At 41.2% G+C, this 27,576-nt stretch overlaps 2 protein-coding genes and 2 pseudogenes across 2 annotated transcripts; all 4 read left to right on the top strand.

Annotated features, from left to right (window-relative positions):
- The first annotated feature begins 10,308 nt into the window (after positions 1 to 10,308).
- On the top strand, positions 10,309 to 11,819 carry LOC124103670 (protocadherin gamma-B3-like; annotated as a pseudogene).
- Positions 11,820 to 12,191: 372 nt separating this feature from the next.
- On the top strand, positions 12,192 to 14,575 carry LOC124103669 (protocadherin gamma-A6-like; annotated as a pseudogene).
- Positions 14,576 to 16,770: 2,195 nt separating this feature from the next.
- Positions 16,771 to 22,997, top strand: LOC131424769 (protocadherin gamma-A7-like). Its single transcript, XM_058584271.1, has one exon. The coding sequence runs from the start codon at positions 17,348 to 17,350 to the stop codon at positions 19,805 to 19,807; it is 2,460 nt and encodes an 819-aa protein (XP_058440254.1). The 5' UTR covers positions 16,771 to 17,347; the 3' UTR covers positions 19,808 to 22,997.
- Positions 22,998 to 23,000: 3 nt separating this feature from the next.
- LOC131424789 (protocadherin gamma-B4-like) lies at positions 23,001 to 27,569 on the top strand. The gene is made up of 2 exons (XM_058584381.1): positions 23,001 to 25,397; positions 27,522 to 27,569. The coding sequence occupies exons 1-2, from the start codon at positions 23,001 to 23,003 to the stop codon at positions 27,567 to 27,569; spliced, it is 2,445 nt and encodes an 814-aa protein (XP_058440364.1).
- The last annotated feature ends 7 nt before the right edge of the window (positions 27,570 to 27,576 follow it).

Below are 27,576 nucleotides of genomic sequence, written 5' to 3'. Positions count from 1 at the left end.
GTTCCTCTTAGAAAATAATAATTCTGATTTTAAAATTCTTGTATATTTATACAGTGGGCAACTAGATAGCTATAAAGATAAATGAGAAGCCTCTGTGTACTTGTATGAGATGATCCTCAAGATATGATGAGTCCCCCATACTAAACATATTTAAATATATAAATATAAATAGCTATATATATAAACAAGGTAAAAATTATGGTATGTTGTATGCTCATATTTGTGTAAAAGGAGGGATAACATTTATTAAAATTTGCACTATGTGGAACATGTCTCTGAAGGATACACATGACACATTATACTTATTTCACTTGAGAGAAAATGTTACACAATACAGGGATTGGAGTAAGAACATATGCAATATGTACCTTCAGAATTTGGAACAATATAATAAATTGTCTATTTAAATACAAATAAATACTCCATAATTTTAAAAAAGAAAAGGGAAAAAACTTCAAACGTTTACAAGCCATTAGTGCAGTTCCCCCGGAAAACCTCTGGGCGTCGCTGCAAGTCAAAAGAAGAGAAAGATCGTATAGGAAGACGCGTTTGGGAGACTCAGAGGGTAACTTCCTGCTCAAACCAAACACATAGAAGAGGTCCGTACAAATTCGGATACAGAAAACAAAAGCAGGAAAAGTGACCATCCAAGCCATCCAAGGGAGGGCTTGTTCCTCCTACCTCAAAGAATCAGGGCGGCGGACGGAGACGCACGATGACGCCAAGCGCCCGGAGGAGCAGGCTGGCGCTGTTGCTTCAGGTACTGTTGCCTTTCTTGCTGTCTTTGTTCTGCCGGGCTCTCCCAGACCAAATCCACTACTCGATTCCGGAAGAGCTGGATAAGAACACAGTGGTAGGAAACCTCGCCAAGGATCTGGGGCTCAGTGTCCAGGATTTGCCAGCCCGGAAACTGAGGATTAGCGCAGAAAAGGAATATTTCACTTTAAACCCACTGAGTGGGGACTTAACTGTGCGTGACAGAATAGACCGAGAGCAAATTTGCGGGAAGCAGCCTCAGTGTATTCTGGATTTCGATACTGTCGCTGAAAACCCATTTAATATTTATCACGTAGCAGTCATTGTGCAGGATATAAATGACAACACTCCATTATTCAAACAGAGTAAAATTGACTTAAAAATTGGAGAATCCACCAAACCAGGTACAACATTTCCATTAGACCCAGCTCTGGACTCAGATACTGGTCCTAATTCACTGCAAAGATACCACCTTAATGACAATGAATACTTTGATCTCGCAGAAAAACAGGCTCCAGATGGACGTAAATATCCTGAGTTGATTTTGAAACAGTCTCTGGACAGGGAAGAGCACAATTTTCATCAGCTGGTTCTCACAGCTGTGGATGGGGGGGAACCACCTCAAAGTGGTACCACCCAGATCCAAATTCAAGTCACTGATGCCAACGATAACCCTCCAGTGTTCAGCCAGGATGTATACAGGGTCACCCTGCGGGAGAATGTCCCCCCAGGCTTCTCAGTGCTTCGAGTGATGGCCACTGACCAAGATGAGGGTGTCAATGCAGAGGTCACCTATTCCTTTCATAATGTGGATGAACAAGTGGAACATTTTTTCAACTTAGACAAAAGAACAGGAGAAATCACAACAAAGGATAATTTGGATTTTGAAATTGCTAACAGTTACACTCTGAGTATAGAAGCAAAAGATCCTGGAGATCTAGCATCCCATTGCAGTATCCAAGTTGAAATTCTCGATGAGAATGATTGTGCACCTGAAGTGATTGTGACTTCAGTCTTTGCTCCCCTGCCAGAAGATTCACCACCAGGAACAGTGATTGCCTTGATAAAAACGAGAGACAGAGACTCAGGAGACAATGGAGAAGTTTACTGTGAAATTCGGGGACATTCAGAGTTTATATTGAAATCTTCCTTGAAGAACTACTACAAGCTAATGACAGACCGGGTTCTAGACCGGGAGGAGATCCCAGAATACAACATCACCATCACAGCCACCGACAGGGGCAAGCCACCTCTCTCCTCCACGATAAAGATCACCCTGCACATCTCAGATGTCAATGATAATGCGCCAGTTTTCCAACAGAGCTCCTACGTGGCCCATGTGGCTGAGAACAATCCACCTGGAGCCTCCATCACTCAGGTCAGTGCCTATGATCCGGACTTGGGCCCCAATGGTCAAGTCTCCTACTCCATCATGGCCAGCGACCTGGAGCCTCAGGTACTGTCGTCCTATGTGTCCGTGAGCGCACATAGTGGGGTGGTGTTCGCGCAGCGAACCTTCGACCACGAGCAGCTACGCGTCTTCCAGCTGACGCTGCAAGCGCGAGACCATGGCTCACCAGCTCTCAGCGCCAACGTGAGCCTGCGCGTGTTGGTAGGAGACCGCAACGACAACGCGCCACGGGTGCTCTACCCCGCGCTCGCTCCCGATGGCTCAGCGCTCTTCGACACTGTGCCGCGCGCCGCGGAGCCCGGCTACCTGGTCACCAAGGTGGTGGCGGTGGACGCGGACTCGGGACACAATGCCTGGCTATCCTACCACGTGCTGCAGGCCAGCGATCCCGGACTCTTCAGCCTGGGGCTGCGCACTGGAGAGGTGCGCACAGCGCGTGCCTTGGGCGACAGGGATTCGACTCGCCAGCGCCTACTGGTTGCTGTGCGTGATGGTGGACAGCCACCCCTTTCCGCCACTGCCACGCTGCACCTGATCTTCGCGGATAGCCTGCAAGAGGTCTTGCCAGACCTCAGCGATGACCCTCTGCCCACTGACCCCCAGTCTGAGCTGCAGTTTTACCTGGTGTTGGCCTTGGCCTTGATTTCTGTGCTGTTCCTTCTGGCGGTGATTCTAGCTATTGCTCTGCGCCTGAGACACTACTTCAGTTCTGCTGCCTGGGGTTGCTTTGAACCAGGTTTGAGCTTCAAGTCTGGGCCTGGGGTTCTCCCCAATCACAGTGAAGGAACATTGCCCTATTCTTACAATGTGTGTGTTGCCTCACAATCAGCTAAAACAGAGTTTAATTTTCTCAATGTGACACCAGAAATGGCTCCTCCTGAGGATCTACTCTGTGAAGATGCCTCTTGGGTACCATGTACAAATCATGGCAACACTAATGTTCCCTTTGCCTCAGATACTACTTTAAAGGTGAGCTTTGACTCATTTATTTTCACTTGGGGCCTTCGTATTTCTTTTAAAAACATGTAACTGGGATGAGACACTTTGTTGCATGTTTTATTGTCTTGTGAGTCATATTTGGTCAATGTTCTTCCTTAATTATCTTAATCTTTTCTAACTAAACATTAAATATTGGTTTTCTATCTGAAGTAGGAAGTTTATTTGTCTGTAATTACAAGTGTTTACCACAAGAGATACTCTTTTTCTTCCTGTCTTTATATTCCTTTCATCTAAAGGTTGATTACTATTGGGAATTTAAGCAATTGCTTTTACCTTCATGGTAAAGTTTAGCTTTATTTTCTCTTGAATTTATAGCACTTAAGACGTAAGAGATTACTCAACTTAATAGTTTATGGAAATGGTGGGGGAGCTACCCAGGTCATGGCTTGCTAACAACAGAAAATGCACAAAACATTGTTCCATTGATTTGAAATCAACACTATTTAAATGTCTTAGCAAGCTGAGTGTCCTGGTATCTCAGATTTTTTTTTCAGCGCTAGGGATCAAACCCAGGGCCAATATATTAGGCAAATGCTCCATCACTGAGCTACATCACTAAACCCCAGATGAATTCTTAAAGGATGAACAGTGTTCAAAGGCTGAAGTATCTATTATTAAGAGTGCATTTTAATAAATGTGAGAAATCATCCTCTTTCCTGCATATTAATAAATTGTTCCTGATAAAAATTATACATTGAAGAAATTTCTGAAACCTATGTTTATGTCATCTTCTACCAAATACTACTTCAAACTTTATGACTTTTAATTTTAACATTATAGATGTAGAACATCTCATTTAAAAAATTTTTCTATCAAGGTGCCATTAAGTAAAAAATGCTTTTCTCACTTGACAGACTCTTTGAAAGCCAAAAAATATCTATTTTCCCAACCATAATTTTTTTATATGTTATCATGCAAAAGTAATAACACTAAATATCTGTCTCAACATGAAAACACCTCTGCGCAGTAAATATCTAGGTACACTTTTCTATATGAATGATAAACTAAAGCCCTGTACTCCACAGTCATTATATTGATTTCTACCAAAAGCTTATCACTATACAGTGTCTCACTATGCATATTTGAATAATGTAATAGGAAAATATAATTAATGCACAGTTAATCCAGCATAAACTCAATGTAGCTGCCATATTCTTAGATTAAAAATCTATAAACTTTCTCAAAGACTTCACAAGTAACAGAGGCCTATACTTTTCTGCATATGACACTTAATAGAATTTTCAAATCAGTAGGCCTCTTTGAGAAGGCCTCCCGGGTTTGTTTTCTTGGCATTCTTACGTACAAATGTGAAGGTTTTCCTAAGTGTATCCCAAAAAAATTTAAAATTGGCAAAGGTAAGAATTTAAGTATTTTAATTAAAGAAACTCAAGTGGTAAATAAATGATAGAGGTTCAATGGTACATAAAATAAAACTTCTAAGAAAGTAAAAAAGAATATAATAATTGGTCTCAGCGGTTTGTGAAACTGTTTCAGATTTGAAACTTGATTAAATATAAACAATGTCAACAATACATTAAGGATATGCAAAATTATTGGAAATAAAAATATAACTAAAGTCATGGGAAATAAAAATAGAATTGGTGTAGTAACTGATTAGGACTCTGAGCGTCGCTGTTCACCAAAGTGGGAAAGAATCTGTCACAGAAGCAACTGGACTCTCAGCTTCTTCCATACTAAACACGACTAGGCAAGCTTCTGGGAACTGCCGCCCGTCCCAATTCCGCCAAAGAATATGCTCTCCTCGATTTTAAAGAAATAAGGAAACAGCAGGCTGAACCAGGACTAACAGAATTGAGGGAAGAGAAAGCAATGGCGAATCTACTGAGGCGCTGGGGCTGCGGAGACCTGCTTTTGTCCTTCATGCTTCTGGGAACGCTGTGCCAGCCAGGGTCCGGGCAGATCCGCTACTCGGTGCCCGAGGAATTAGAGAAAGGCTCCTTCGTGGGCAATATCGCCGAGGACCTGGGTCTACAACCGCAGGAGCTGGTGGAGCACGGAGTCCGCATCGTCTCCAGAGGTAGGACGCAGCTTTTCTCTCTGAACCCGCGAAGCGGCAGCTTGGTCACAGGGGAAAGGATAGATCGGGAGGAGCTCTGCGCTCAGAGCGCGCGATGTCTGGTGAACTTTAACATCTTGGTTGAGAATAAAATGAAAATTTATGGAGTAGAGGTGGAAATAGTTGATATTAATGATAACTTTCCTAGATTCCGGGAGGAGGAACTAAAAGTAAAAGTTAATGAAAACGCAGCTGTGGGAACTCGCTTAGTGCTTCCCTTCGCACGAGATGCGGATGTGGGTGTGAACTCCCTCCAGAGTTACCAGCTGAGCACCAATCTTCACTTCTCCCTGGACGTGAAGAGCGGAACTGACGGGCAAAATTACCCTGAGTTAGTGTTGGAAAGGCCCCTGGACCGCGAGAAAGAGGCGATTCACGAACTCCTTCTCACAGCCTTAGATGGCGGAGACCCAGTACTCTCTAGCACCACGCGGATCCGCGTGGCAGTCCTGGACGCAAATGATAACGCGCCCCTCTTCACCCGATCCGAATATAGAGTGAGTGTTCCAGAGAGCATACCTGTGGGAACTCAGCTACTGACTCTGACCGCCACAGATGCAGATGAGGGAATAAATGGGAAAGTGACCTACTCTTTTCGCAATGAAGAAGACAAAATTTCGGAGACGTTCCAACTTGATTCCACTCTGGGGGAAATCTCAACTATTCAATCCCTGGACTATGAAGAATCCAGATTCTACCTCATGGAAGTGGTAGCTCAAGATGGAGGTGCTCTTCTTGCTAGTGCTAAGGTGCTGATCACAGTACAAGATGTGAATGACAATGCCCCAGAAGTGATACTCACTACTTTTAGCAGTTCTGTTTCTGAAGACTGTCTTCCTGGGACCATAATCGCACTGTTTAGCATACATGATGTTGATTCTGGGGAGAATGGTGAGACTTCATGTTCTATTCCGAAGAACTTGCCTTTCAAATTAGAAAGGTCAGTTGATAATTACTATCACCTATTAACAACAAGAACTCTGGACAGAGAAGAGACTTCAGATTATAATATCACAGTAACTGTTACCGACCATGGCACCCCACCCCTGTCTACAGAAAATCAAATTTCCCTGAAAGTAGCAGACATCAATGACAACCCACCTACCTTCTCTCAGGCCTCCTACTCTACTTCAATCCCAGAGAACAACCCCAGAGGAGTTTCTATCTTCTCTGTGACAGCCCATGACCCTGACAGTGGTGATAATGCTAGGATCACTTACTCCCTGGCAGAATATACATTACAGGGAGTGCCTCTATCCTCCTATGTCTCCATGAACTCAGACACTGGTGTCCTGTATGCACTACGTTCCTTTGACTATGAGCAGTTAAGAGACTTGCAGCTACTGGTGAAAGCCAGTGACAGTGGGAACCCTCCACTCAGCAGCAACGTGTCACTGAACTTATTTGTGCTGGATCAGAATGACAACATCCCTGAGATCCTGTACCCCACCATTCCTACTGATGGTTCCACTGGTGTAGAGCTGGCACCCCGCTCTGCAGAGCCTGGATACCTGGTGACCAAGGTGGTGGCAGTGGACAGAGACTCAGGACAGAATGCCTGGCTGTCCTACCGCCTGCTCAAGGCCAGCGAACCAGGGCTCTTCTCAGTGGGGCTGCACAATGGTGAGGTGCGCACAGCACGGACGCTACTGGATAGAGATGCTCTCAAGCAGAGCCTCCTGGTGATTGTTCAGGACCATGGCCAGCCCCCTCTCTCGGCCACTGTCACACTCACAGTGGCCATGGCTGACAGTATCCCTGATGTTCTGGCCAATCTGGGTAGCATCAAGCCCCCTTCCTACTCTGATGATTCAGAGCTTACACTCTACCTTGTGGTAGCAGTGGCTGCAGTCTCTTGTGTCTTCCTGGCCTTTGTCATTGTGATGCTGGCGCTTAGACTAAGACGCTGGCACTCATCACGCCTGCTCCAGGTTTCCAGAGGCAGGTTGGCAGGCATGCCCACCTCCCACATTGTGGGCATGGATGGGGTGCAGGCTTTCCTGCAGACCTATTCCCATGAGATCTCCCTCACTGCAGACTCCAGGAAGAGCCACCTGATCTTTCCCCAACCCAACTACGCAGACACTCTCATTAGTGAACAGAGTTGTGAGAAAAGTGAACCTCTTATGGTGTCTGATAAGGCAAATGCAAACAAAGAAGAACCAGGAGTTGCTCAGGTTAGTTCTTTCTTACAGTAAGAATGCCTGGAGCATTTTCTTCCTTTGTTTTCTCAATCATTTTTCTGCCACATTCAAAATCAGCTAATTATGTAGTGAATCCTTATTTGCTTTATTGCAGATTAACTTTATTTTAATTGATAATTGATGCTTTTTCCATTTATTTTCAAATTGCTTTGGACTTATTGTTTTTTCTCAATCTGTGCTTATTTTGGAAAATCTGATTAACAGTAGACTTAAGTGAAGTGCCGATCTTAAAATAAAGTGGTAAATATAATACTTTACTCAAAGATTTTGTTAGTTCAGAACAGCTATTCTGTTGATAGTAGAGTTGTTCTATGAATTCAAGTAGTTAGACATATTGTACTCTTTTGAATATTTGCCTAGACACTATTAGTGAACATGTTTTGGAAAGATATCTATAGGATTTGTATTTTAGTATATTTGAAGTTTACATAAGGAAATGGCTTACAGTACTTGCATAAATCAGTGGACAAGTACAGAAACCTTCTGCACAATATCAGAAATGTAGGATTAATTTATAGTGATGATCATGTCTGTAGCATTCTGAAATCAGAAAAGTTTTGGTTAACCCATGTAATTATTGGATATGCACATTTGTTGAGAGAAAAAAACGGTGAGAAGAAACTTTAGAATTGTAATTCATTCTGTGATATGGGTTACAGTCTCAAGAAAGAGATTCTGCTACATTCAACAAGTGTAAATATATCATACACTTGGCATCACTCGTTACAGGTAGTCACTTAACAGAATCAATATCTGCTAAAATGATTGTATTTCTGTATTGGAGGATAATTCTGCTTTATTACAAGAGTCTAAGGTTTGTATTTGAAAATCAATGCAACATAAGAATGGCTTGAAATTATAAAGTTAATTTCTGAGGACTGTGTTTACTTTAAATTAATAGATTTTTCTTAGTTAAAATGCTAGTCTGAGTTTCAAATTCATGAATTCGGGTCATGGAAGGGAAGAACTACTTAATTTGATTGATTTTCTGCCTCTTTGCTGAAAATGATTTTCAGATACTTCTTACTAAAAGATTTTAAATCATTCAAATTTTATACATTTGACACTTTGAACATCAGTGGCAAATTATTAATAAATGGGAGGAAATGGCAGTTGAATATTATTAGGGGAATATAGACTATGTTACTCAGTCATGTGATTTATTGACACATTTAGAAAAACAGAACCACTTGATTTTTATTTTTAAATATTTATTTAGATGACATCCAATTATATATATGTATACACACACACACACACACACACACACACACACACACATATATATATATATATATATATATATATATATATGGAAAATCCTAACCTCAATGTAAAATATGCAAAATCACTTAATAGTTAATGCATCCAAAAAATTACAGAAGAATCAGTATGATAGATGCTGACCTCACTTGCTCCTATATGGAAAATCACTTTTCCATTACTGTTTAAAGAAAAAGTTATAGGTTTGGGTATGTATCCTGAGATAACTTTTGTATGCAATGGACAAACATCTTTTAAACCTCTCTAAACTACCAATAGACTTGCATTTTAAATGCTTGCTGCACACACTGTCAGTATATGTATTATACTACTTTCAAATATTTGAATCTTTAGTTTTATTGTGCTCTGAAGAGATAAATTTCCTGTACTAATGTTCATAGAATGGTGGAAAGTCATTTTGCTTGGCTGTTTTGAAGCAGTCTTGATTCAGTATATATTTTTAGTGGTTTGGGGATCAAATGCAAAGTCTTGCTCCTGCTAGGCAAGAACTCATTCTACCACTGAGTTACACTCCTAACTCCTCATTAATTTTTTATGTTTGTATAAAGATGCCAGTGAATGGTTATGCAATGAGCAGTTTAACATGCTTTAAAGTTTTTCCCTTGTAAGCTGACTTCATATTGCTGCACACCTTCCAAGTTTTAGAGTAACAGTATAATATGTAGATTAGAGACACTTTCTTTATGAAGACCTTCTAGTTTGGAAATGGAGTTAAAACTGTAAGACACCTGTCACAACACAGAAATTAACATTCTTATTGACAAAGGAAGAATGTTAATGAAAAATGTTGAGATCATCATACAATAACCTTGAAGTATGAGGACTCATACTTCATCTCCCAAAATCCAAATAATTCTCCATCGTTAAGCTACTTGGAAAGAAACAGTACAATTGAGGACAGTTATAATGTAGTATTGAAAAACATCACTTGTGAAAGAGTTTTTCAATCATACTCTTTTAATTAAAAGTAGACATGTGAACACTAGGAAAAGAGACTCTTGCTTCTTAATCTATTCCTACTTTATAAAAATAATCAGCCTCTTGCTTACCTATCAGTTCTTTTGGGGGTAAAATAATAAAGGAAATATTTTTCAGAAAGTGAAATATAGTACAAAATTAAGAGCTCTGAAGTTTATTCCTTGAAATAATAAAACACATCAAGTTGATACTTCAAGAATTTTTATACTACATTTTCTGCAGTCACCAACACTTTCTTTTATGTGCTTTTCTATTTGCTATTTTATTGAGTTCTCAGTTCTACTAAGAATAGGGAATATGTTATTGTGTCCATTTTATAAATATGGAAGCTAAAAATATGATGATGGTAATAATAACTTGAACAAGTTTATCTCTGTTTTCTGATGAGTAAAACATCTTTCATTTGGGTGGATGAAGTTCAAGTTCAGAGAAATGACAGCCAGATTAAATATTTAAAATATTCAAGTGTAGTCTCTCATCAACTGCCTGCCATGAAGATACCCATCAGAGAACCATCACAAAGACAAAGCAAGTGGTCATTCATCTAAATTCTTGGGATCCTTTAGTGATCTCCTCTCCTAGGAATTAGAAGAGAATGGATGGGAAACCACTCCAGTCCAAGGTGCCTGGCAAGACCAAGGCAAATGCCATTTCTCTTCCTGTTGTCTTTGTACAGCCAGGAGCTTTCAGAGCAGATTCACTACTTTATTCCTGAAGAGCTTTCCAGGAGCTTGCTGGTGGAGAACCTTGCAAAAGATCTGGGGTTGGCATGGTGGGGTACCTACTCAGAACTTGAGGATTAATGCAGAAAAGAAATTCTTTACCATGAACACAGAGAATGGGGACTTACTTGTGAGGATGGTATAGACTAAGCAGATTTGAGGCAAGAATTCAACATGTGTTCTGGAATTTGAAATGGTTGCTGAAAAGCCTTTGAACTTTTTTCATATAACTGTGCTGATCAAGGACATCAATGACAACCCACTGACCTTTAGCAGAAATATCACTGAGGTGGAAATTAGCAAACTGGCAATAACAGGAGCTACATTTTCCCTGGAATCTGTACAAGATGCTGATGCAGGTGTCAAGTCCTTGTAGCAGTTAGTACTGCTACAAAGTAGTCCTCAGCCCTGATCTCCACTTTTCTGTAATTCAAAAGGAGAACCCATATGGTAGTAGTTACCCAGAGCTGGTGCTTAAAGCACCCCTCGACAGATGAAAGCTGTTCTTCCACCACCTGGTCCTCATGGCTATAGACAGAGGAGAGCCCTCCAGAAGCAGCACCACCCAGATCAGGGTAATTGTTGCAGATGCAAATGATAATCCCCCAGCGTTTACTCAGGATATGTACAGGATCAGGGTTCAAGAGAACCTACCTGCTGGATTCTCCTTGCTAAGTGTTGGCCACTGATCCAGATGATAGTGACAATACCAAGATCACCTACTCCTTTATCAATGTTGGTAAAGTCCTGAGAAAACTGTTGTAAGTTGGATGATAAAATAGGAGAACTCACCACTGCTGGAGGATTGGACTTTGAAGACAGAGCTACATACTTTGGTAGAAACAAAAGATGGTGAAAGTCACAGTGCACAGAGTAAGATACAAATAGATATTTTGGATAAAAACAACAATGCTCTGGAGATTACCCTGGCTTCTGAATCCCAACATATAGAAAAGGATGCTGAGTTGGGGCCTACTGTTGCTCTAATCAAGATATGTGATCTAGATTCTGGATTTAATGGGGGAAATCCTGTGCAACTTAAAAGGGAAATTTTCATTTAAAATAGTTTAAGATAAAAACGTACACATGGGTTGGTGACAGATAGTGCCCTGGACAGGGAGGAAATCCCAGAGTACAATGTTATTATTATAACCACCTACAAAGGCAACTCACTCCCCTCCTCAGGCACAAGTTTTACCCTGTACATCACTGACATCAACAATAACACCACAATTTTCTACCAGGCCTCCTATGTAGTCTATATAGCAGAAAACAACCCTCCTGGAGCCCCCATTGCTTAAATTAGCACCTTCGACACAGACCTGGAGCCCAATGGCCAAGTCCCCTACTCTGTTATGGCCAACGACCTGGAGCCTCAAGCATTATAATGCTGCATGCAGGGAGCCTTCTACCAGGAGCAGCTTCGTTCCTTTGAGCTGACTCTGCAGGCCTGTGCGTGTTGATAGGCGACCACAATGATAATGTTTCACAGGTGCGCTAATCCGTGCTAGCGCCCAATGACACTGTTCCTTGAGCCATTGAGCCCGGCTACCTGGTCATCAGGTAGTGGACACTGATTGAGGACACAATGCCTGGCTATCCTATCATGTGTTGCAGGCCACACCTGCAAGTTTAAATTGCAAATTACATCATCCAACCACAAAGCAGATCAGACACCATAAGTATGCAGAAATTCCATCCAGAAATGATTCGCTACTGGACTCCGCTCATTTAAGGACCTTGATCTCTGTTTCTGAGGAATGCAAAGTGATCTGTCGCTGTTTTTCCTACTCATATTCCCAAAGAAGTTCATAAAGCTAGTTATGGCAGCTCTGCGGAGGTGCCAGCATCTGTGGTGGCTGTTTGGAGCCAGAACTGCACAGATCCACTACTCTATTCCTGAGGAGCTAGAGAAGGGTTCCTTCATCAGCAACATCATCAAGGACTTGGAACTGGAGCCCCAAGAGCTCATGGAGAGCGGAGTCTTCATCGTCTCCAGGAGTAGGATGCAGCCTTTCTCTCTGAACCCGCGAAGCCGCAGCTTGGTCACCGCAGGCAGGATAGACCGGGATGAGCTCTGCACTCAGCGCGTGTGGTGTCTAATAAATTTTAACATTCTTATCAAAGATAAGAATGTTATCTTTATCCAGTGGAAGTGGAAATAGTGGACATTAATGACAATGCTCCCCAATCTTTAAGGGAAGAATTGGAAGTGAAAATTTCTTGAAAACGCAATTCCGTCTTCTCGCTTTTGACTAATGGAGGTCTATCCTGATATGAGAATAACTCACTTCAGAACTTCAAGCAGTAACAGATTCTTTTCAGTGGATGTGTAAAACCAAGCTCATGGGCCCAAGTACCCAGAGCTGGTGCTGGAGTGTGCCCTGGACTGCTAGAGAGAAGCCATTCACCACCTGAACCTTACTGCCATGGATGGTGGTAACCCTGTCTGTTCAGGTATGGCACGAATTGTGTTAACTGTCCTAGATGGGAATGACAATGCTCCAGTGTTTATTCAGCCCATCTACCGCATGAGTGTTCCTGAATATCTGCCTGTGTTGTCCGTAAATGCCACAGACCAGGATGAAGGAATCCATGCCCAAATTGCATATTCCTTTGTGAAGATCACAGAGAGGATCACACAAATTTTCTGCTTGAATGTTTTAACTGAAGAAATTTCAACTTCTGCAACTCTAGACTATGAGGACTCTAGCTTTTATGAGCTGGATGTTGAAGCCCAGGATCAGTCAGGTCTTCAAGACTGAGCAAAAGTCTTAATTACCATCTTGGATGTGAATGATAATGTACCAAAAGTGGTTGTTATGTCTGGAAGCAGAACAGTCACTGAAAAGGTACCTCCAGGAACAGTAATTACTCTTTTTCAAGTGTATGATCGAGATTCTAGACTAAATGGCTTGGTAACATGTTCCATTGTACAAAGTCTCCCTTTTGACTTGGAAAAATCAGTAGATGATTATTATGGATTAGTGACAAGTGCAGTTCTAGACTAGGAACAGGTGTCCTTGTACAACATCACTGTGATAGCTACAGACAAAGGAATACTGCCTCTGTCTACAGAAAAGCTCATTTCTTTACATGTGGTAGAGACTAATGACACTCACCCATTTTCTCCCATTCATCCTACTCTATGTCACTGAGATGCTTCCAGTCCCAGAGGTGCTTCCATCTTCTCTGTGAATGCACTGGACCCTGACAGTGAAGAGAATGCCCAAGTTGCTTACTCCCTACCTGAGGATATACTCCAGGGGACACCTCTGTCTTCCTACCTCTCCATCAACTCCAATACTTGTGTCGTGTATGCACTGTGCTCCTCTGACTATGAACAGTCTAGAGACATCCAGGTACTGGTGATAGCCAGTAACAATGGGAACCCGTCACTCAGTAGCAATGCATCACTGAGCCTGCTGGTGCTGGATCAGAATGACAATGTGCCTGAGATCTTGTACCCTCCCCTCCCCACTGACAGTTCCACTGGGGTGGAGCTGGCTCCCTGCTCCGCAAAGCCTGGTTATCTAGTGGTGGCAGTGGACAGAGATTCAGGTCAGAATTCCTGGCTGTCCTGCTGCCTGCTCAAGGCCAGTGACCCAGGGCTATTCTCAGTGGAACTACACACAGGTGAGGTGCGAACAGCAGGGTCCCAGCTAGACAGAGAGTCACTCAAGCAGAGTCATATGGTGGAAATCCAGGACCACAGCCAGCCCCCTCTTTCAGCCACTGTCACACTCATGGTGGTGGTGGCCAACAGCATCCCTGATGTTCTGGCTGATTTGAGCCATTTCAATCCCCCGCATGACTTTGATGCCTCAGACCTCACACTCTATCTAGTGTGGCAGTGGCTACTGTTTCCTGCATTTTCTTTGCCTTTATTATGGTGTTGCTGGTGCTTAGACTGCAAAGATGGCACAAATCAAGCTTTCTGAAATCTGCAAATGGGGGTTTGCCAAGTGTGCCCTCCCCACACTTTGTGGGTATGAATGGGATGCAGGCTTTCCTGCAGACATATTCCGATGAGGTCTTGCTCACCTTGAATTCAAGAAGCCACGTCATCTTCCCCCAGCCCAACTATGCTCACATGCTTGTCAGCCAGGAGGGTTGTGAGAAAAATGAGCTTCTTTTGATATAGGAAGATTCAGGGTTTTGTAAAGAGGAAGACTCCCTTGTTCAGATGAGGTTATATTTTTTTATTTAAAAAAAAAAAACAGAAAATTTTAAAATTCTTTGATCCATGCTAAGTTTTCTTAGTCTTTTGCAGCAAACTATGTAATTCTGATTTTTTATATAAATCAACCTCTTTTTAATCTTGTTTTTTTTAATTTGACTTTAAAAACAATTTAGTTTATTTTTTAACCTTTCTTTTATATGAAAGCTTTGATTTTGTACATCTCATATCTTAGACATTTGTGAAATCCTTTCTTTTTCTAATATTAAAAAAACTGAATTACTGCCTCTGTTAAATAAGACTAAGATCTTAGTAGCCAGGAGCAGTGGAGCACACCTATAATTCTAGTAACTCAGGAGGCTGAGGCAGGAAGATCACAAGTTCGAGACCAGCCTCAGCAACTTAGCAAAGGTCTAAGCAACTTAGTGAGACCCTGTCACAAAATAAAAGATAAAAAGGGCTGGGGATGTATCTCAGTGGTAAAGTGCCCCAGGTTCAATTCCCAGTATCCCCCCCAAAAAAAAGGTCTTTGTATTTCCTCAATGTTACTAAATAATTGTAAATAAACATTGGGGGTCTGAGAGTATAGTATATAGATTAGCCTACCTTGCACAAAGCCTTGGGTCCAAATTCTACCACTGCAAAACACACACACACACACACACAGAGAGACACTACACATTGAATTGATCTTCTAAATAAGATGATAAAAGTAATACATCTTTTTATAAATCAATAGTGATATTTGCATTTCTGCAATTATTATACAATTGTTTATTTCAAGTTTCCAATTGTATATGGCTAACCAAGAGATTACATATATTTTCAAATCTGATTTGTTTAGACATTTGTGATATGATCCCTTGATGTGTTTTATCAAAATTTAAGAGTAAAGCTGGCCAGGTGTGGTGGCCTACACCTGTAATCCCAGTGGCTTGAGAGGTTGAATCAGGAGGATCATGAGTTCAAAGCCAGCCTCAGCAACTTAAAGAGGCAATTGTAAGACCCTGTCTCTAAATAAAATATTAAAAAGGGCTGGGGATGTGGCTCAGTAGTTAAACCCATCAGAGTTCAATCCCTGGTGCAAAAAAAAATATTAAGAGTAAATTATAATTTTAAACAAATGGAATCTTGGACATTAGTCATGTGATTCAGATGGTCTCATACAAATATGATTATTTATTTTTTTTTTACACTTTGAGAATATGAATGGTGTTTTACTGTATCACCAGTTTTGGGTGATTTTACTGCATCTTGAATATCTGTCATTATAGGTAAAGCTAGCTAACTGGGTTTCATGGATAGTAGACTGGTTTATTTTATTCTTTTACCTGAGTTACCTGTTATCATTTTATTTAAACAAAACATTTCACTAATCAAAAAAAAATAGATCCTACTCTCACAATAGTCATTTATTCATGTAGTCAGTCAGTCATGATACATATATAAAGTGACCACTTGATAAATGCTCGGGAATCATGAAATTTGCTAAGTAAGACTCTTTGAACTACCAAATAAATCACCAATACTAAGATAGGCTGTCAGAGATTTTGAGCATATATTGAATTTTCAAGCATAGGGGGATGTGTCTATCAAATTATTGATCACTTTTATCATCTGTGAAAAACATTCCAGTCTGATCAAACTTATGTTGAGATGATATATTTTTTAAAGTAAGGAAGTAAAACTCAGTAGGAATCATGAGAAAATACAACTTTGCTTGGCAATAAACTAATCAGAATTCTAACTAAATAAATGGTTCTTCAATAGAAAAAAATCTCATAAAAGAAAGAAGATAATTAATTCAATGTCTGGAAAATCAAGTAGACTTTCCATTGAAATTTTAAATGCAAGTTAAAAAAAAGCAAATGTCAGAATGCTTCTCAATAGCTATCTATAACGTACTGACTTTAAAACTATAAAATTATTTTGATTTGATCTATTGAGCTTATGTTACATTTTATTAAACACATTTTGATTGTCTAGGATTGTCTAGTAGAGATCTTTAATATTTAATTTTATGTTGTGGAATACTTTAGAAAACTTGAATACTGGAGATAATGAAGTCATTTTTAGGAAATATATATATATATATATATATATATATACACACACACATACATATACATATATATATACACACATTTATAGGTATATATGAATATGCACACATATATACACATATATCAAACGTTTACTTTTTTAGCTGCAATGACTGATTTTTCTCTACGTTCCATAAAGTGTGAGTGCCTAAAAAGTAACTTCAAAGTTGCAACACAAAAGAGTCAAAAAATTATATGAGATTAATAAATACCCATCCATAAACATTATTGCATTAATCAGTGTCTTAAAATGAATTTTTAAAGTATATCAGAGATATTAGGATTGAAGAAACAATAGGGATATTTTTGAGGGGTGAAACTATTTTCTGTAAAACCAGTTTATTTTGCTTCAATATGATGCAATAACTTAGTAAGGACTCTGAGCGCCGCTGTTCACCAACCAGGGGAAAAATGGTGTGATGAAATCCGACAGGAACCACCGAGTTTACAGCACATACAAAAAAAATCCGGCAGTTTCAGACAAGCCCTCTTTCAAGCTGCGCCATAGTCAAGCCTCTGTACAGCTGAGTTCTGGGTCTCCCTTCCGAATACAGAGGAGTCCACTCAGAAACATCTGCATTCAGCAGGACATCCCGACTCTGCTCAGGGTCTAAGCAAGATCAGCAGGACAACAATGGCGGCTCGGCAGAGGGGCGAGAACTACAAAGGATTCGTCCTCCTTTCCATACTCCTGGGGACATGGTGGGAAGCCTGGGCAGGACAAATTCTCTACTCCGTGACAGAAGAGACAGATGAAGGGTCTTTTGTGGGTCATATAGCAAAGGACCTGGGTCTGGAACCCCAGGAGCTGGCGGGGCGCGGAGTCCGCATCGTCTCCAAAGGTAGGAGGCAGCTTTTCTCTTTGAACCCGCGAAGTGGCAGCTTGGTCACCGCAGGCAGGATAGACCGGGAGGAGCTCTGCGCCCAGAGCGCGCGGTGTCTGGTGAGTTTTAACATCCTTGTTGAGGATGAAATGAAACTTTACCCTATAGAAGTGGAAATATTTGATGTTAATGACAATGCTCCTAGATTCTTGATGGAAGAAATAAACGTAAAAATAATGGAGAATACAGTTCCTGGGATGCGGTTTCCGCTAAATGAGGCTGGAGATCCAGATGTGGGCACGAACTCCCTCCAGAAATACCAGCTCAGCCCCAATCGCCACTTCTCCCTGGTTGTGCAAAATGGAGACGATGGAAATAAATACCCAGAATTGGTGCTGGAGCAGGTGCTGGACAGAGAGGAAGAAATGACTCACCACCTGGTCCTCACAGCCTATGATGGTGGAGACCCACCCTTATCTGGCATCCTGAATATCCAAGTGACAGTAGTGGATGTGAATGATCACACACCAGTCTTCTCTCTACCCCAGTACCAAGTGGCTGTACCTGAGAATGTACCAGTGGGCACAAGACTTCTCACAGTAAATGCAATCGACCCAGATGAGGGAGTCAACGGGGAAGTGACATATTCTTTTCGAAAAATAACTCCAAAACTTCTACAAATATTCCATCTGAACTCCCTTACAGGAGAATTATCAACTTTAGAAAGCCTGGATTATGAAGAATCTAGCTTCTATGAAATTGAAGTTCAGGCTCAGGATGGTCCTGGTAGTCTGACAAAAGCTAAAGTATTAATCACAATTTTAGATGTAAATGACAATGCTCCCGAAGTGACTTTCATGTCCATAAGCAACTCAATCCCTGAGGACACACCTCCTGGGACAGTAATTGCTCTTTTCTACCTCCAAGACAGAGATTCTGGAAAGAATGGAGAGGTGACTTGCACTCTTCCAGAAAATCTGCCTTTTAAGTTAGAAATATCAATTGATAATTATTATAGATTGGTCACAGCAGAAAACCTGGACCGGGAAAAACTCTCTTTGTACAACATCACACTGAAAGCCATAGATGGTGGGACTCCTCCTCTGTCCACAGAAACACACATCTCCATACATGTGGCAGACACCAATGACAACCCACCTACATTCTCTCACTCCTCTTACTCCATCTACATCCCTGAGAATAACCCCAGAGGTGCCTCCATCTTCTCAGTGACTGCACATGACCCTGATAGCGACAAGAATGCCCAGATCACTTATTCCTTGGATGAGGACGCCACCCAGGAGACATCAGTGTCCTCCTACATCTCCATCAACTCTGACACTGGTGTCCTGTATGCACTTCAATCCTTTGACTATGAGCAGTTTCGCAACCTACAACTGAGAGTGACTGCACATGACAGTGGGGACCCACCTCTCAGCAGCAAGGTTTCATTGAACCTGTTTGTCCTGGACCAGAATGACAATGTGCCGGAGATTCTGTATCCCACTCTCCCCACAGATTGGTCCACTGGGGTGGAGTTGGCTCCCCGCTCTGCAGAGCCTGGTTATCTAGTGACCAAGTTGGTGGCAGTGGACAAAGATTCAGGCCAGAATGCTTGGCTGTCCTACCGCCTGCTCAAGGCCAGTGATCCAGGGCTTTTCTCTGTGGGGCTGCATACTGGTGAGGTACGCACAGCACGTGCCCTTCTGGACAGAGACACACTCAGACAGAGCCTGGTTGTGGCTGTCCAGGACCATGGCCAACCACCTCTCTCAGCCACTGTCACATTCACTGTGGCTGTGGCTGACAGCATACCAGATGTCCTGTCCGAATTTGGCAGCAATGGGATGCTTATGGACCCTAGTGATTCAGATCTTACACTCTACTTGGTGGTGGCAGTGGCCACTGTCTCCTGTGTTTTCCTTGTCTTTGTTATTGTGCTGCTTTTACTCAGACTGCAGCGCTGGCACAAGTCACGCTTGCTCCAGGGCACAGGTGGTGGGTTGGAGGATTTGCCTGCCTCACACTTCGTGGGCATGGATGGGGTGCGCACTTTCCTGCAGACCTATTCCCATGAGATCTCCCTCACATCAGATTCTCGGAAGAGCCACATTATCTTTCCCCAGCCCAATTACGTGGACACACTCATCAGCCAGGAAAGCTGTGAGAAAAATGATTCTTTGTTAACATCCATAGATTTTCATGAATGTCAGAGTGAAGTACCAAGGAATCAGGTGAGTTCAGTTCTTCCTTTATCTTTATTTCCATGACCATTATGTTTTCCAAGAAATGTTCCTATTATTTGTAAAACAAGTATTTTGAAGATAAGGGTTAAGAAAGCTTGAAGGAGGTAAAAAGTTTACTGGTTTATTTAATTGTTGATAATTTAATATAGAACACAAAGGTTATGGTACCTAATTTGAAAGGTAGTGAAAGCCTTTTGTACAAGATTATTAATAAGTAAGCTGTTGTATTTTTACCTTTCACTTATTTTCCACTTGGTTTTCTTGCAAGCATATTTAATTTTTTTCAGTGCTGAGAATTAAACTTGCCTCGCTCATGTTAGGCAAGTGCTGCACTACTGAGTTACATCCCCAGCCCCACCACTTGTTTTTCTTTTTTCTTTTCTTGTTTCTTTAGCAATACAAATTTGTTTATTGGTTCTTTGTAGTTATACCTGAAAGCAGATCCATTTTTATATGATTATGCAAGCATGGAATATATTGTATTCTAGTTAGAATCCAATTTGTATGGATGTCCATGATGGTGGGATCCACTGTGTTGTTTTCATGTATGTACATGGGAAAATAATGTCAGACTCATTCTACTGTATTTCCTTTTCCTATCCCCTTCCATGCCTTCTGTCTCCCACTGTGTAATCTACTGAACTTCTGTTCATCCCCTCACTCCTGTATTGTTGTGGGTTAGCTTCTACATATCAGAGAAAACATTCAACCTTTGGGTTTTTTTGGAGATTGGCTTATTTTACTTAGCATTATAGTTTCCAGATCCATTGATTTTCTGGCAAATGTCATAAATCATCTTTCTTTATGGTTGAATAATAATTCATTGTGCATACATACCACAATTTATTCATTCATCTGTTGAAGGGCACCTAGGTTGATTCCATAGCTTAGCTATTATGAATTGAGTCGCTATAAACATTGATGTGATTACATCACTGTAGTATGCTGATTTTAAATCCTTTGAATATATATATATACAGGAGTGGGATAACTGGGTCAAATGGTGGTTCCATTCCATGTTTTCTGAGGAATCTCTATACTGTTTTCCAGAGTGGTTGCACCAATATGCAGTACCACCAGCTTCTTAACTCATGTGTTTTATAAAAGAGAATGAATTATTGAGTCTTTCTCTGTGTGCTAGGTTAGGAAGAGCAAAACATACTTCAGCTGCCTTCTCAGGATTCTCTTTATGATTTGAGTCTCTAAAAGGTTATTAAGGATTTTCCAGTCTGGAACTTTTTTCTGTGTTCTTCTTCCACTTCCATGTACCTTAGCTTGGTGGCCTTAAAAATTGTGATGGCTTTCTTATCTATTTTAAAGTATCTAAGAAAGCTAGGATGCTACTAGAAAGTGAGATTGACACTTAAAGAATAAAATGTGTCAACTTTCATTAACATCTGTATAAAAGACACAGTGTCTAATGCCATACTAAAGGTCATTGGACAAAACCAATAAAATGTCAAACAAAATATTTCAATTTGTAACTGGCATTTATGAAATGGCACTTGCATGCTTTAACATAGAATTCCAAGGTACCATTTTAGTGGTATATCCATGTGGAGAATTCTGAAGGCTCCACAAGTGGGAGATTGGAGAAGCTGGCTCTACAAAACAACCATCTCTTGCACTCAAACTCTAGAATAGTAGTCATTTTTATTTATTGGGTATGCTGAAAATTTCAACTAGAAACAACCCAATCTGGGACTACTTCGATATTCTTTTGTATAGCGTTTTCATGAAGTTTAATACTTCAGATGATGATCATCTGTAAGAAGTGGATAATAAGATAATCTCAATTCCTGGGATCTTTCCAGTGTTAATTTAAAGGATATTTTTCCAGTGTTGTATTTGGTAGCATTTTCCATATAAGAAATAGTGCAATGGCATGAGAGATATTTCACTCATTCTGCAGGGTTCAGATGTGCAATCACTTTACAAAAGAACACTACTGATACTGTGTGAGAAAATGTCATCTGGCAGAAATATGATTATCATGCCAGATAAAGAAAATTTCCTGATCAAAATTAGATAGATGTTTAAAATTATTTTTACATAAAGGGGAGAAATTATCACTAAATTCACAGAGCCATTGCAAGCAAACTTTCCAAGGATCTAGAAATTCTGAGATCATCATCAGGTATAAAATAAGTTCAGGGTGGAGACCAGTGTTAGAGTACAAAAGACCTCAGTAATTTCATGTTGCAAGGCAAAATATTATTTCTGAGGTCTGCGGATGTATCTTAGTGGTGAGGGCTTGCCTAGCACACATGAGGCCCTGGGTCAATTCCTGGTGTCACAAAAATATGTATATATTATTTCTTTGGTGTCTTTGAATATTGACATTATATTTTGTGACCTAGAGAATGATTGCATAATAGGAAAGGAATAGACTAACATTCAGACAACCTCATTTCTTTTCCTGAGATAGTGGGAATGAGAATCAGGTAATATTTCTGAAAGGAAATCACTGAAACTCTTTTAGATAAAGAGATGTATTTGGAGATAAGTACGAATTGCATCTTCTTTAAAACAAATCTCAGCATTATTAATGTTCTTTGGAGAAAAAAAAACACCAAATTAACCATCTTGAAGAAAGTAGAAAAGTGGGTTGAAACCTTAGGAGCAAAAAAGGGGGACATTATCCACTATATTACAAATGGCTAAGTGTGTAAAACAACTGTACTCTATGATGGCTTATGCCAAGTTTGTTGCAGTCATCTTTGTATCACTAAATACATATTTGAATATTGTGGAATGTAGGAGCCTCAGAAAAATATTTATGTACTAAATATACGTGATTTTCCTAAAAGCCTGAAAAGATGAGATAAAGCGTGTCTGAAATTATGGTTTAAAACATTATTAAATATATACACGAACCTACATAGTTTCAGTTGGACACAATGGTCCTACACAATGGTTAAACTGAAACAGTACAGGCTGCAGTTTCGTCCTGTGGACTCTGGGCGCCGCTGTTGTCCAAAGAGGAGCTTGGAGCTCACCATCTCCTCGCGCAACCGCAGCGCGCTTTCCAGAGCAACTCTGTGTGACTCTTCAATGCCAGCCATTACACCGCTACTTCCCACGGAAAAAGAAGAGTATTTTTTTCTGGACTGGATCTGGAACTAAGTCCTTTCGGAGCTCCGAATATCTGCAATACGGAGGTCATTCGTACTCCAGAGTCTCCTGACTGGTGAGCAAGCAGAGGGGAGCAAGAGGGATGGGGAGCGGCGCTGCGGAGAGGGGCCAGACTCACAGGCGGCCAGTGCTCCTTCCCTTCCTACTGTCTTTGTTCTGCCAGGCGCTCTCTGAGCAGATCCGCTACAGGATTCCCGAAGAAATGCCCATGGGTTCGGTAGTGGGGAACCTCGCCAAGGACCTAGGGTTCCGTGTCCTGGAGTTACCGACTCGAAAACTGCGTATCAGTTCAGAGAAGTCTTACTTCACTGTGAGCTCAGAGACAGGGGAACTGCTTGTGAGCGGCAGGCTAGACAGGGAGCAGATATGCGGGAGGCAGCCAGTTTGTGCTCTGGATTTTGAGGCTGTTGCTGAAAATCCACTGAACTTTTACCACGTGAGCGTGGAGATTGAGGACATTAATGACCACGCGCCAAAATTTGCGCATGTTTTCTTTGATCTGCAAATAAGTGAGTCTGCTCAGCCAGGCACACGATTTATATTAGGATCGGCCCACGATGCAGACATAGGTACCAATGCACTACAGAATTACCAACTTAGTCCCAATGAATATTTCTCACTCTTGAGTAAAGAGAAATCAGATGGCAGTAAATACCCGGAGATGGTATTGAAGACACCTTTAGACCGGGAAAAGCAGAAATCCTACCGCTTGACATTGACTGCTTTGGACCTGGGGGAGCCACCTCTCAGCAGCACTGCACAGATACAAGTCCTAGTGACTGATGCCAATGATAACCCTCCAGTGTTCAGCCAAGAGATATATAGGGTGAGCCTCCCAGAAAACGTACGTCCAGGAACCACTGTGCTTCAGGTGACTGCTACCGACCAGGATGAAGGTGTCAATGCCGAAATCACTTTCTCTTTCAGCGAAGCTGGCCTGAGACCTGAGTTTGACCTGAATTCTAATACTGGAGAGATTATTATTCTAAATACATTAGATTTTGAAGAGATCAAAGAGTATTCTTTTGTTTTGGAAGCAAAGGATGGTGGAGGAATGATTGCACAATGTACAGTGGAGATAGAAGTCCTAGATGAAAATGACAATGTCCCAGAAGTGATATTCCAATCGCTACCCAACCTAATTATGGAGGACTCTGAGCTAGGTACACTCGTTGCTTTGCTGAAAATCCGTGACAAGGATTCTGGTCACAATGGAGAAGTTATTTGTAAATTAGAAGGTGATACTCCATTTAAAATACTCACTTCGTCAAGAAATACATATAAGTTAGTGACGGAAAGGGTTCTAGACCGCGAGAAGAACCCAGAGTACAACGTAACCATCACAGCCACTGACCGGGGTAAGCCGCCTCTCTCTTCCAGCTCAAGTATCACCCTGCACATTGGTGATGTAAACGACAACGCTCCAGTTTTCCAACAGACCTCCTATGTAGTCTACATAGCAGAAAACAACCCTCCTGGAGCCTCCATCGCTCAAGTCAGCGCCTCCGACCCAGATCTGGGGCCCAACGGCCAAGTCTCCTACTCCATCGCGGCCAGCGACCTGGAGCCTCGGGCATTGTTATCCTACGTGTCTGTGAGCGAACAGAGCGGCGTGGTGTTCGCACAGCGAGCCTTCGACCACGAGCAGCTGCGTTCTTTTGAGCTGATTCTGCAGGCTCGTGACCATGGTTCGCCCGCGCTCAGCGCCAACGTGAGCCTGCGCGTGTTGGTAGGCGACCGCAACGACAACGCGCCGCGGGTGCTCTACCCCGCGCTGGCGCCCGATGGCTCAGCGCTCTTCGACACTGTGCCGCGCGCCTCGGAGCCCGGCTACCTGGTCACCAAGGTGGTGGCGGTGGACGCTGACTCTGGACACAATGCCTGGTTGTCCTACCACGTGCTGCAGGCCAGCGACCCCGGACTCTTCAGCCTGGGGCTACGCACTGGCGAGGTGCGCACTGCTCGCGCCTTGGGCGAAAGGGACTCAGCCCGCCAGCGCCTGGTGGTCGCTGTGCGTGATGGTGGCCAGCCGCCTCTTTCGGCCACCGCCACGCTGCATCTGGTCTTCGCGGACAGCCTGCAGGAGGTACTGCCAGACCTCAGTGACCGCCCTGTACCCCCTGACCCCCAGGCGGAGCTACAGTTCTACCTGGTGGTGGCCTTGGCCTTGATCTCAGTGCTCTTCCTCCTGGCAGTGATTTTGGCTATTGCCCTGCGCCTGAGGCACTCCTCCAGCCATGAGGCTTGGGGCTGCTTTCAACCTGGAATGTGCACCAAGTCTGGGCCTGTGGTTCAGCCCAACTACAGTGAGGGAACTCTGCCTTATTCCTATAATCTCTGCGTTGCACATATGGGAAAAACAGAGTTTAATTTCCTACAAAGTAGTGATCCACTGAGTTCAGGACAAGATATACTCTGCAGTGAGTCACCAGGAACTTTGTTTTCACTTTGTAATTCCAGTGAGTCAACCTCCCATCAGGTAAGTTTCCATTGATCATGACCTAGTATTCATTTTCTACCCAATTCTCCATGTTCACAGGAAAATACACAATTTTCTATCTTGTGAGATAGTTGTAGTGAGAGGCAGGGGTGAACTAAATAAGACAACATTTGCCTAACATTCAGGCCTTTGATTCAATCTCTAGTACAGCCAAAAAATAAATAAATAAAAAGTGTGGTCAGTTAAAAAGCTTTCATTCAGTTCTTCAAAGGATGAGTGAAGCAGGAGTAATTATATAGCTTATAGGTGTGTCTTACCAAGCTAGGGTTTACAAAGCAGTCAATGTGTGGTTTAACTACCAAGTGAAAACCTTAGACAAGTATTAACTTATTAACTCTCCCCTAAGAAGTTAATAGGATTTATCCATAAGTTTTTCTTCCTGTAAGTTAAAATTGTATACAATGAATACATTTTTAACTTGGAAATGCTATAATATAAAAATAGTCATTTTAAAAAATCCTTAAAGCAAAAGATTTTCATCCAAAACTAGATTTTTATTCAATATTTTATCTATGGTTTCCTTTCCTATGGCATCTGCTGTTTTATTTCTTATGTTTACTTTCTTCTGGAATAAGGAGTCAATCTGGGCTTTTATTCCAAGGACCCCTTTTATGTAGTGTGTATGTGGTGTGTGTGTGTGTGTGTGTGTGTGTGTGTAACCATTTACTTAGCAGAAGATTCATTATGCTTATCAAAAGTTTGAAAGCGGCATAGGGTTTTCAGGGCCAGTCTGCATTGAAGCCCATTTAGTAGTTTCCATCAAAGAAAAGGCAAACAATGCTTTGCCTCTGTTATTCCTCTCTTATACACTTCTAATACATAATGCTAAACTGTCTTTTTCAGCCCTAAACTAACTTGCCCAATGATCTTCTAATCATTCTAGTACATTTTGAATAGGAGTAGCTTTGAATGCTTCAAATTTTTAGACAATGTGCCAATCTGATGTAAATATTAAAATATATAGGAATGATCATAGTACATTGTCTCAACTATTTGTTAGGTATTCTTTAGCAACTGCATTATTTAATAGCTACTTTTAAAAATACTGAAGGAAAGAGAATTTTTGTAGTAGCACTTATTGTTTGACTTCTTAGTGATAATTACGTGTTTCTTACTTTCTATTGTTGTTTTTATAAAACAAGCTAAAACCAACTTTGGAATATTTGTCTACCTTAAAAATTAGTCTGCTTTAAAATACAATCATCTCTCTTTGGTTAAAGAGATGGAATGGAGATTTGCTTTTGGTTGTATATTCATTTGTACTTTTCAAGTATTTCCTATTCAATTAAAATATAAAGATTAAAGATTAAAAATAAATATTTTAAATGAAACAGTAAGACAATATAATCTCTGATAAAATATGAATTGCAAAAGGATTTCCTGATAAAGTTTCACAATGTTAATTTGAAAACAAGTATCAATGTGTAATCAAAATAGCATTTAGAAAGAAAACTTAAAAGCAACAACTCTCTAGGAAGCTAGAATAATGATTAATTTTATACCAAATAAAACAACTTCTGAATCAATCTTCAATAGGTCTGTTTGAGTCTAAAAATTAAGTCATTTTCAGTGAACAACTGAAGTTGTCACTTATTGGATAACATATATTGAAGAAACTTACAGTAAAGCTTAAGACACAATGTGAACAATTGTTGTATTTCTTTTAAGAGGAGCAAATATATTCCACAAAAGTGAGTAATTTAATATAAGGCTATTCCAAAAATCAATCATTTAATGCTTTCTAAAACCTTCACCCCCACTTTCTCCTACCTCTTTGACAATCTCTTTTAAAATATGCATTTAGAGACAAATTAACTAAATTCAAAACAAAGTATAAAAAGCAACTAGTATTTTTTTCCCCTCACTATTACATATCTAAGTAATCTGTATCTAAGTGCAGTAACTGCTTAGGACTCCAAGCGCCGCTGTTCACTTACTGGGAGAGAATTGTAACCGGAAGGCCATCTGATGTTCCGTGCTCACACATCACAAAGACTGGCAGCTCCCAAAACCAACTGCTGGGCTGCAGCGAAATTCAGTCCTAAATTTAGGGCTTCCCTAAATTTTCTGTAACATTAAGATCTCCACGACTTCCCCAAAAAGGTAAACAAGACACATATGCCCCGGGAATATTCTGAAAGGATCCTGTAGCGAAAGA

This window comes from Marmota monax, unplaced genomic scaffold (assembly GCF_021218885.2).
Source record: "Marmota monax isolate L192 unplaced genomic scaffold, Marmota_monax_Labrador192_F-V1.1 WCK01_AAM20220418_F8-fsc00006, whole genome shotgun sequence".
Lineage (NCBI taxonomy): Eukaryota > Metazoa > Chordata > Mammalia > Rodentia > Sciuridae > Marmota > Marmota monax.
The sequence above is the reverse complement of the archived record's forward strand: the minus strand, read 5'-3'. Positions and strand labels throughout refer to the sequence as shown.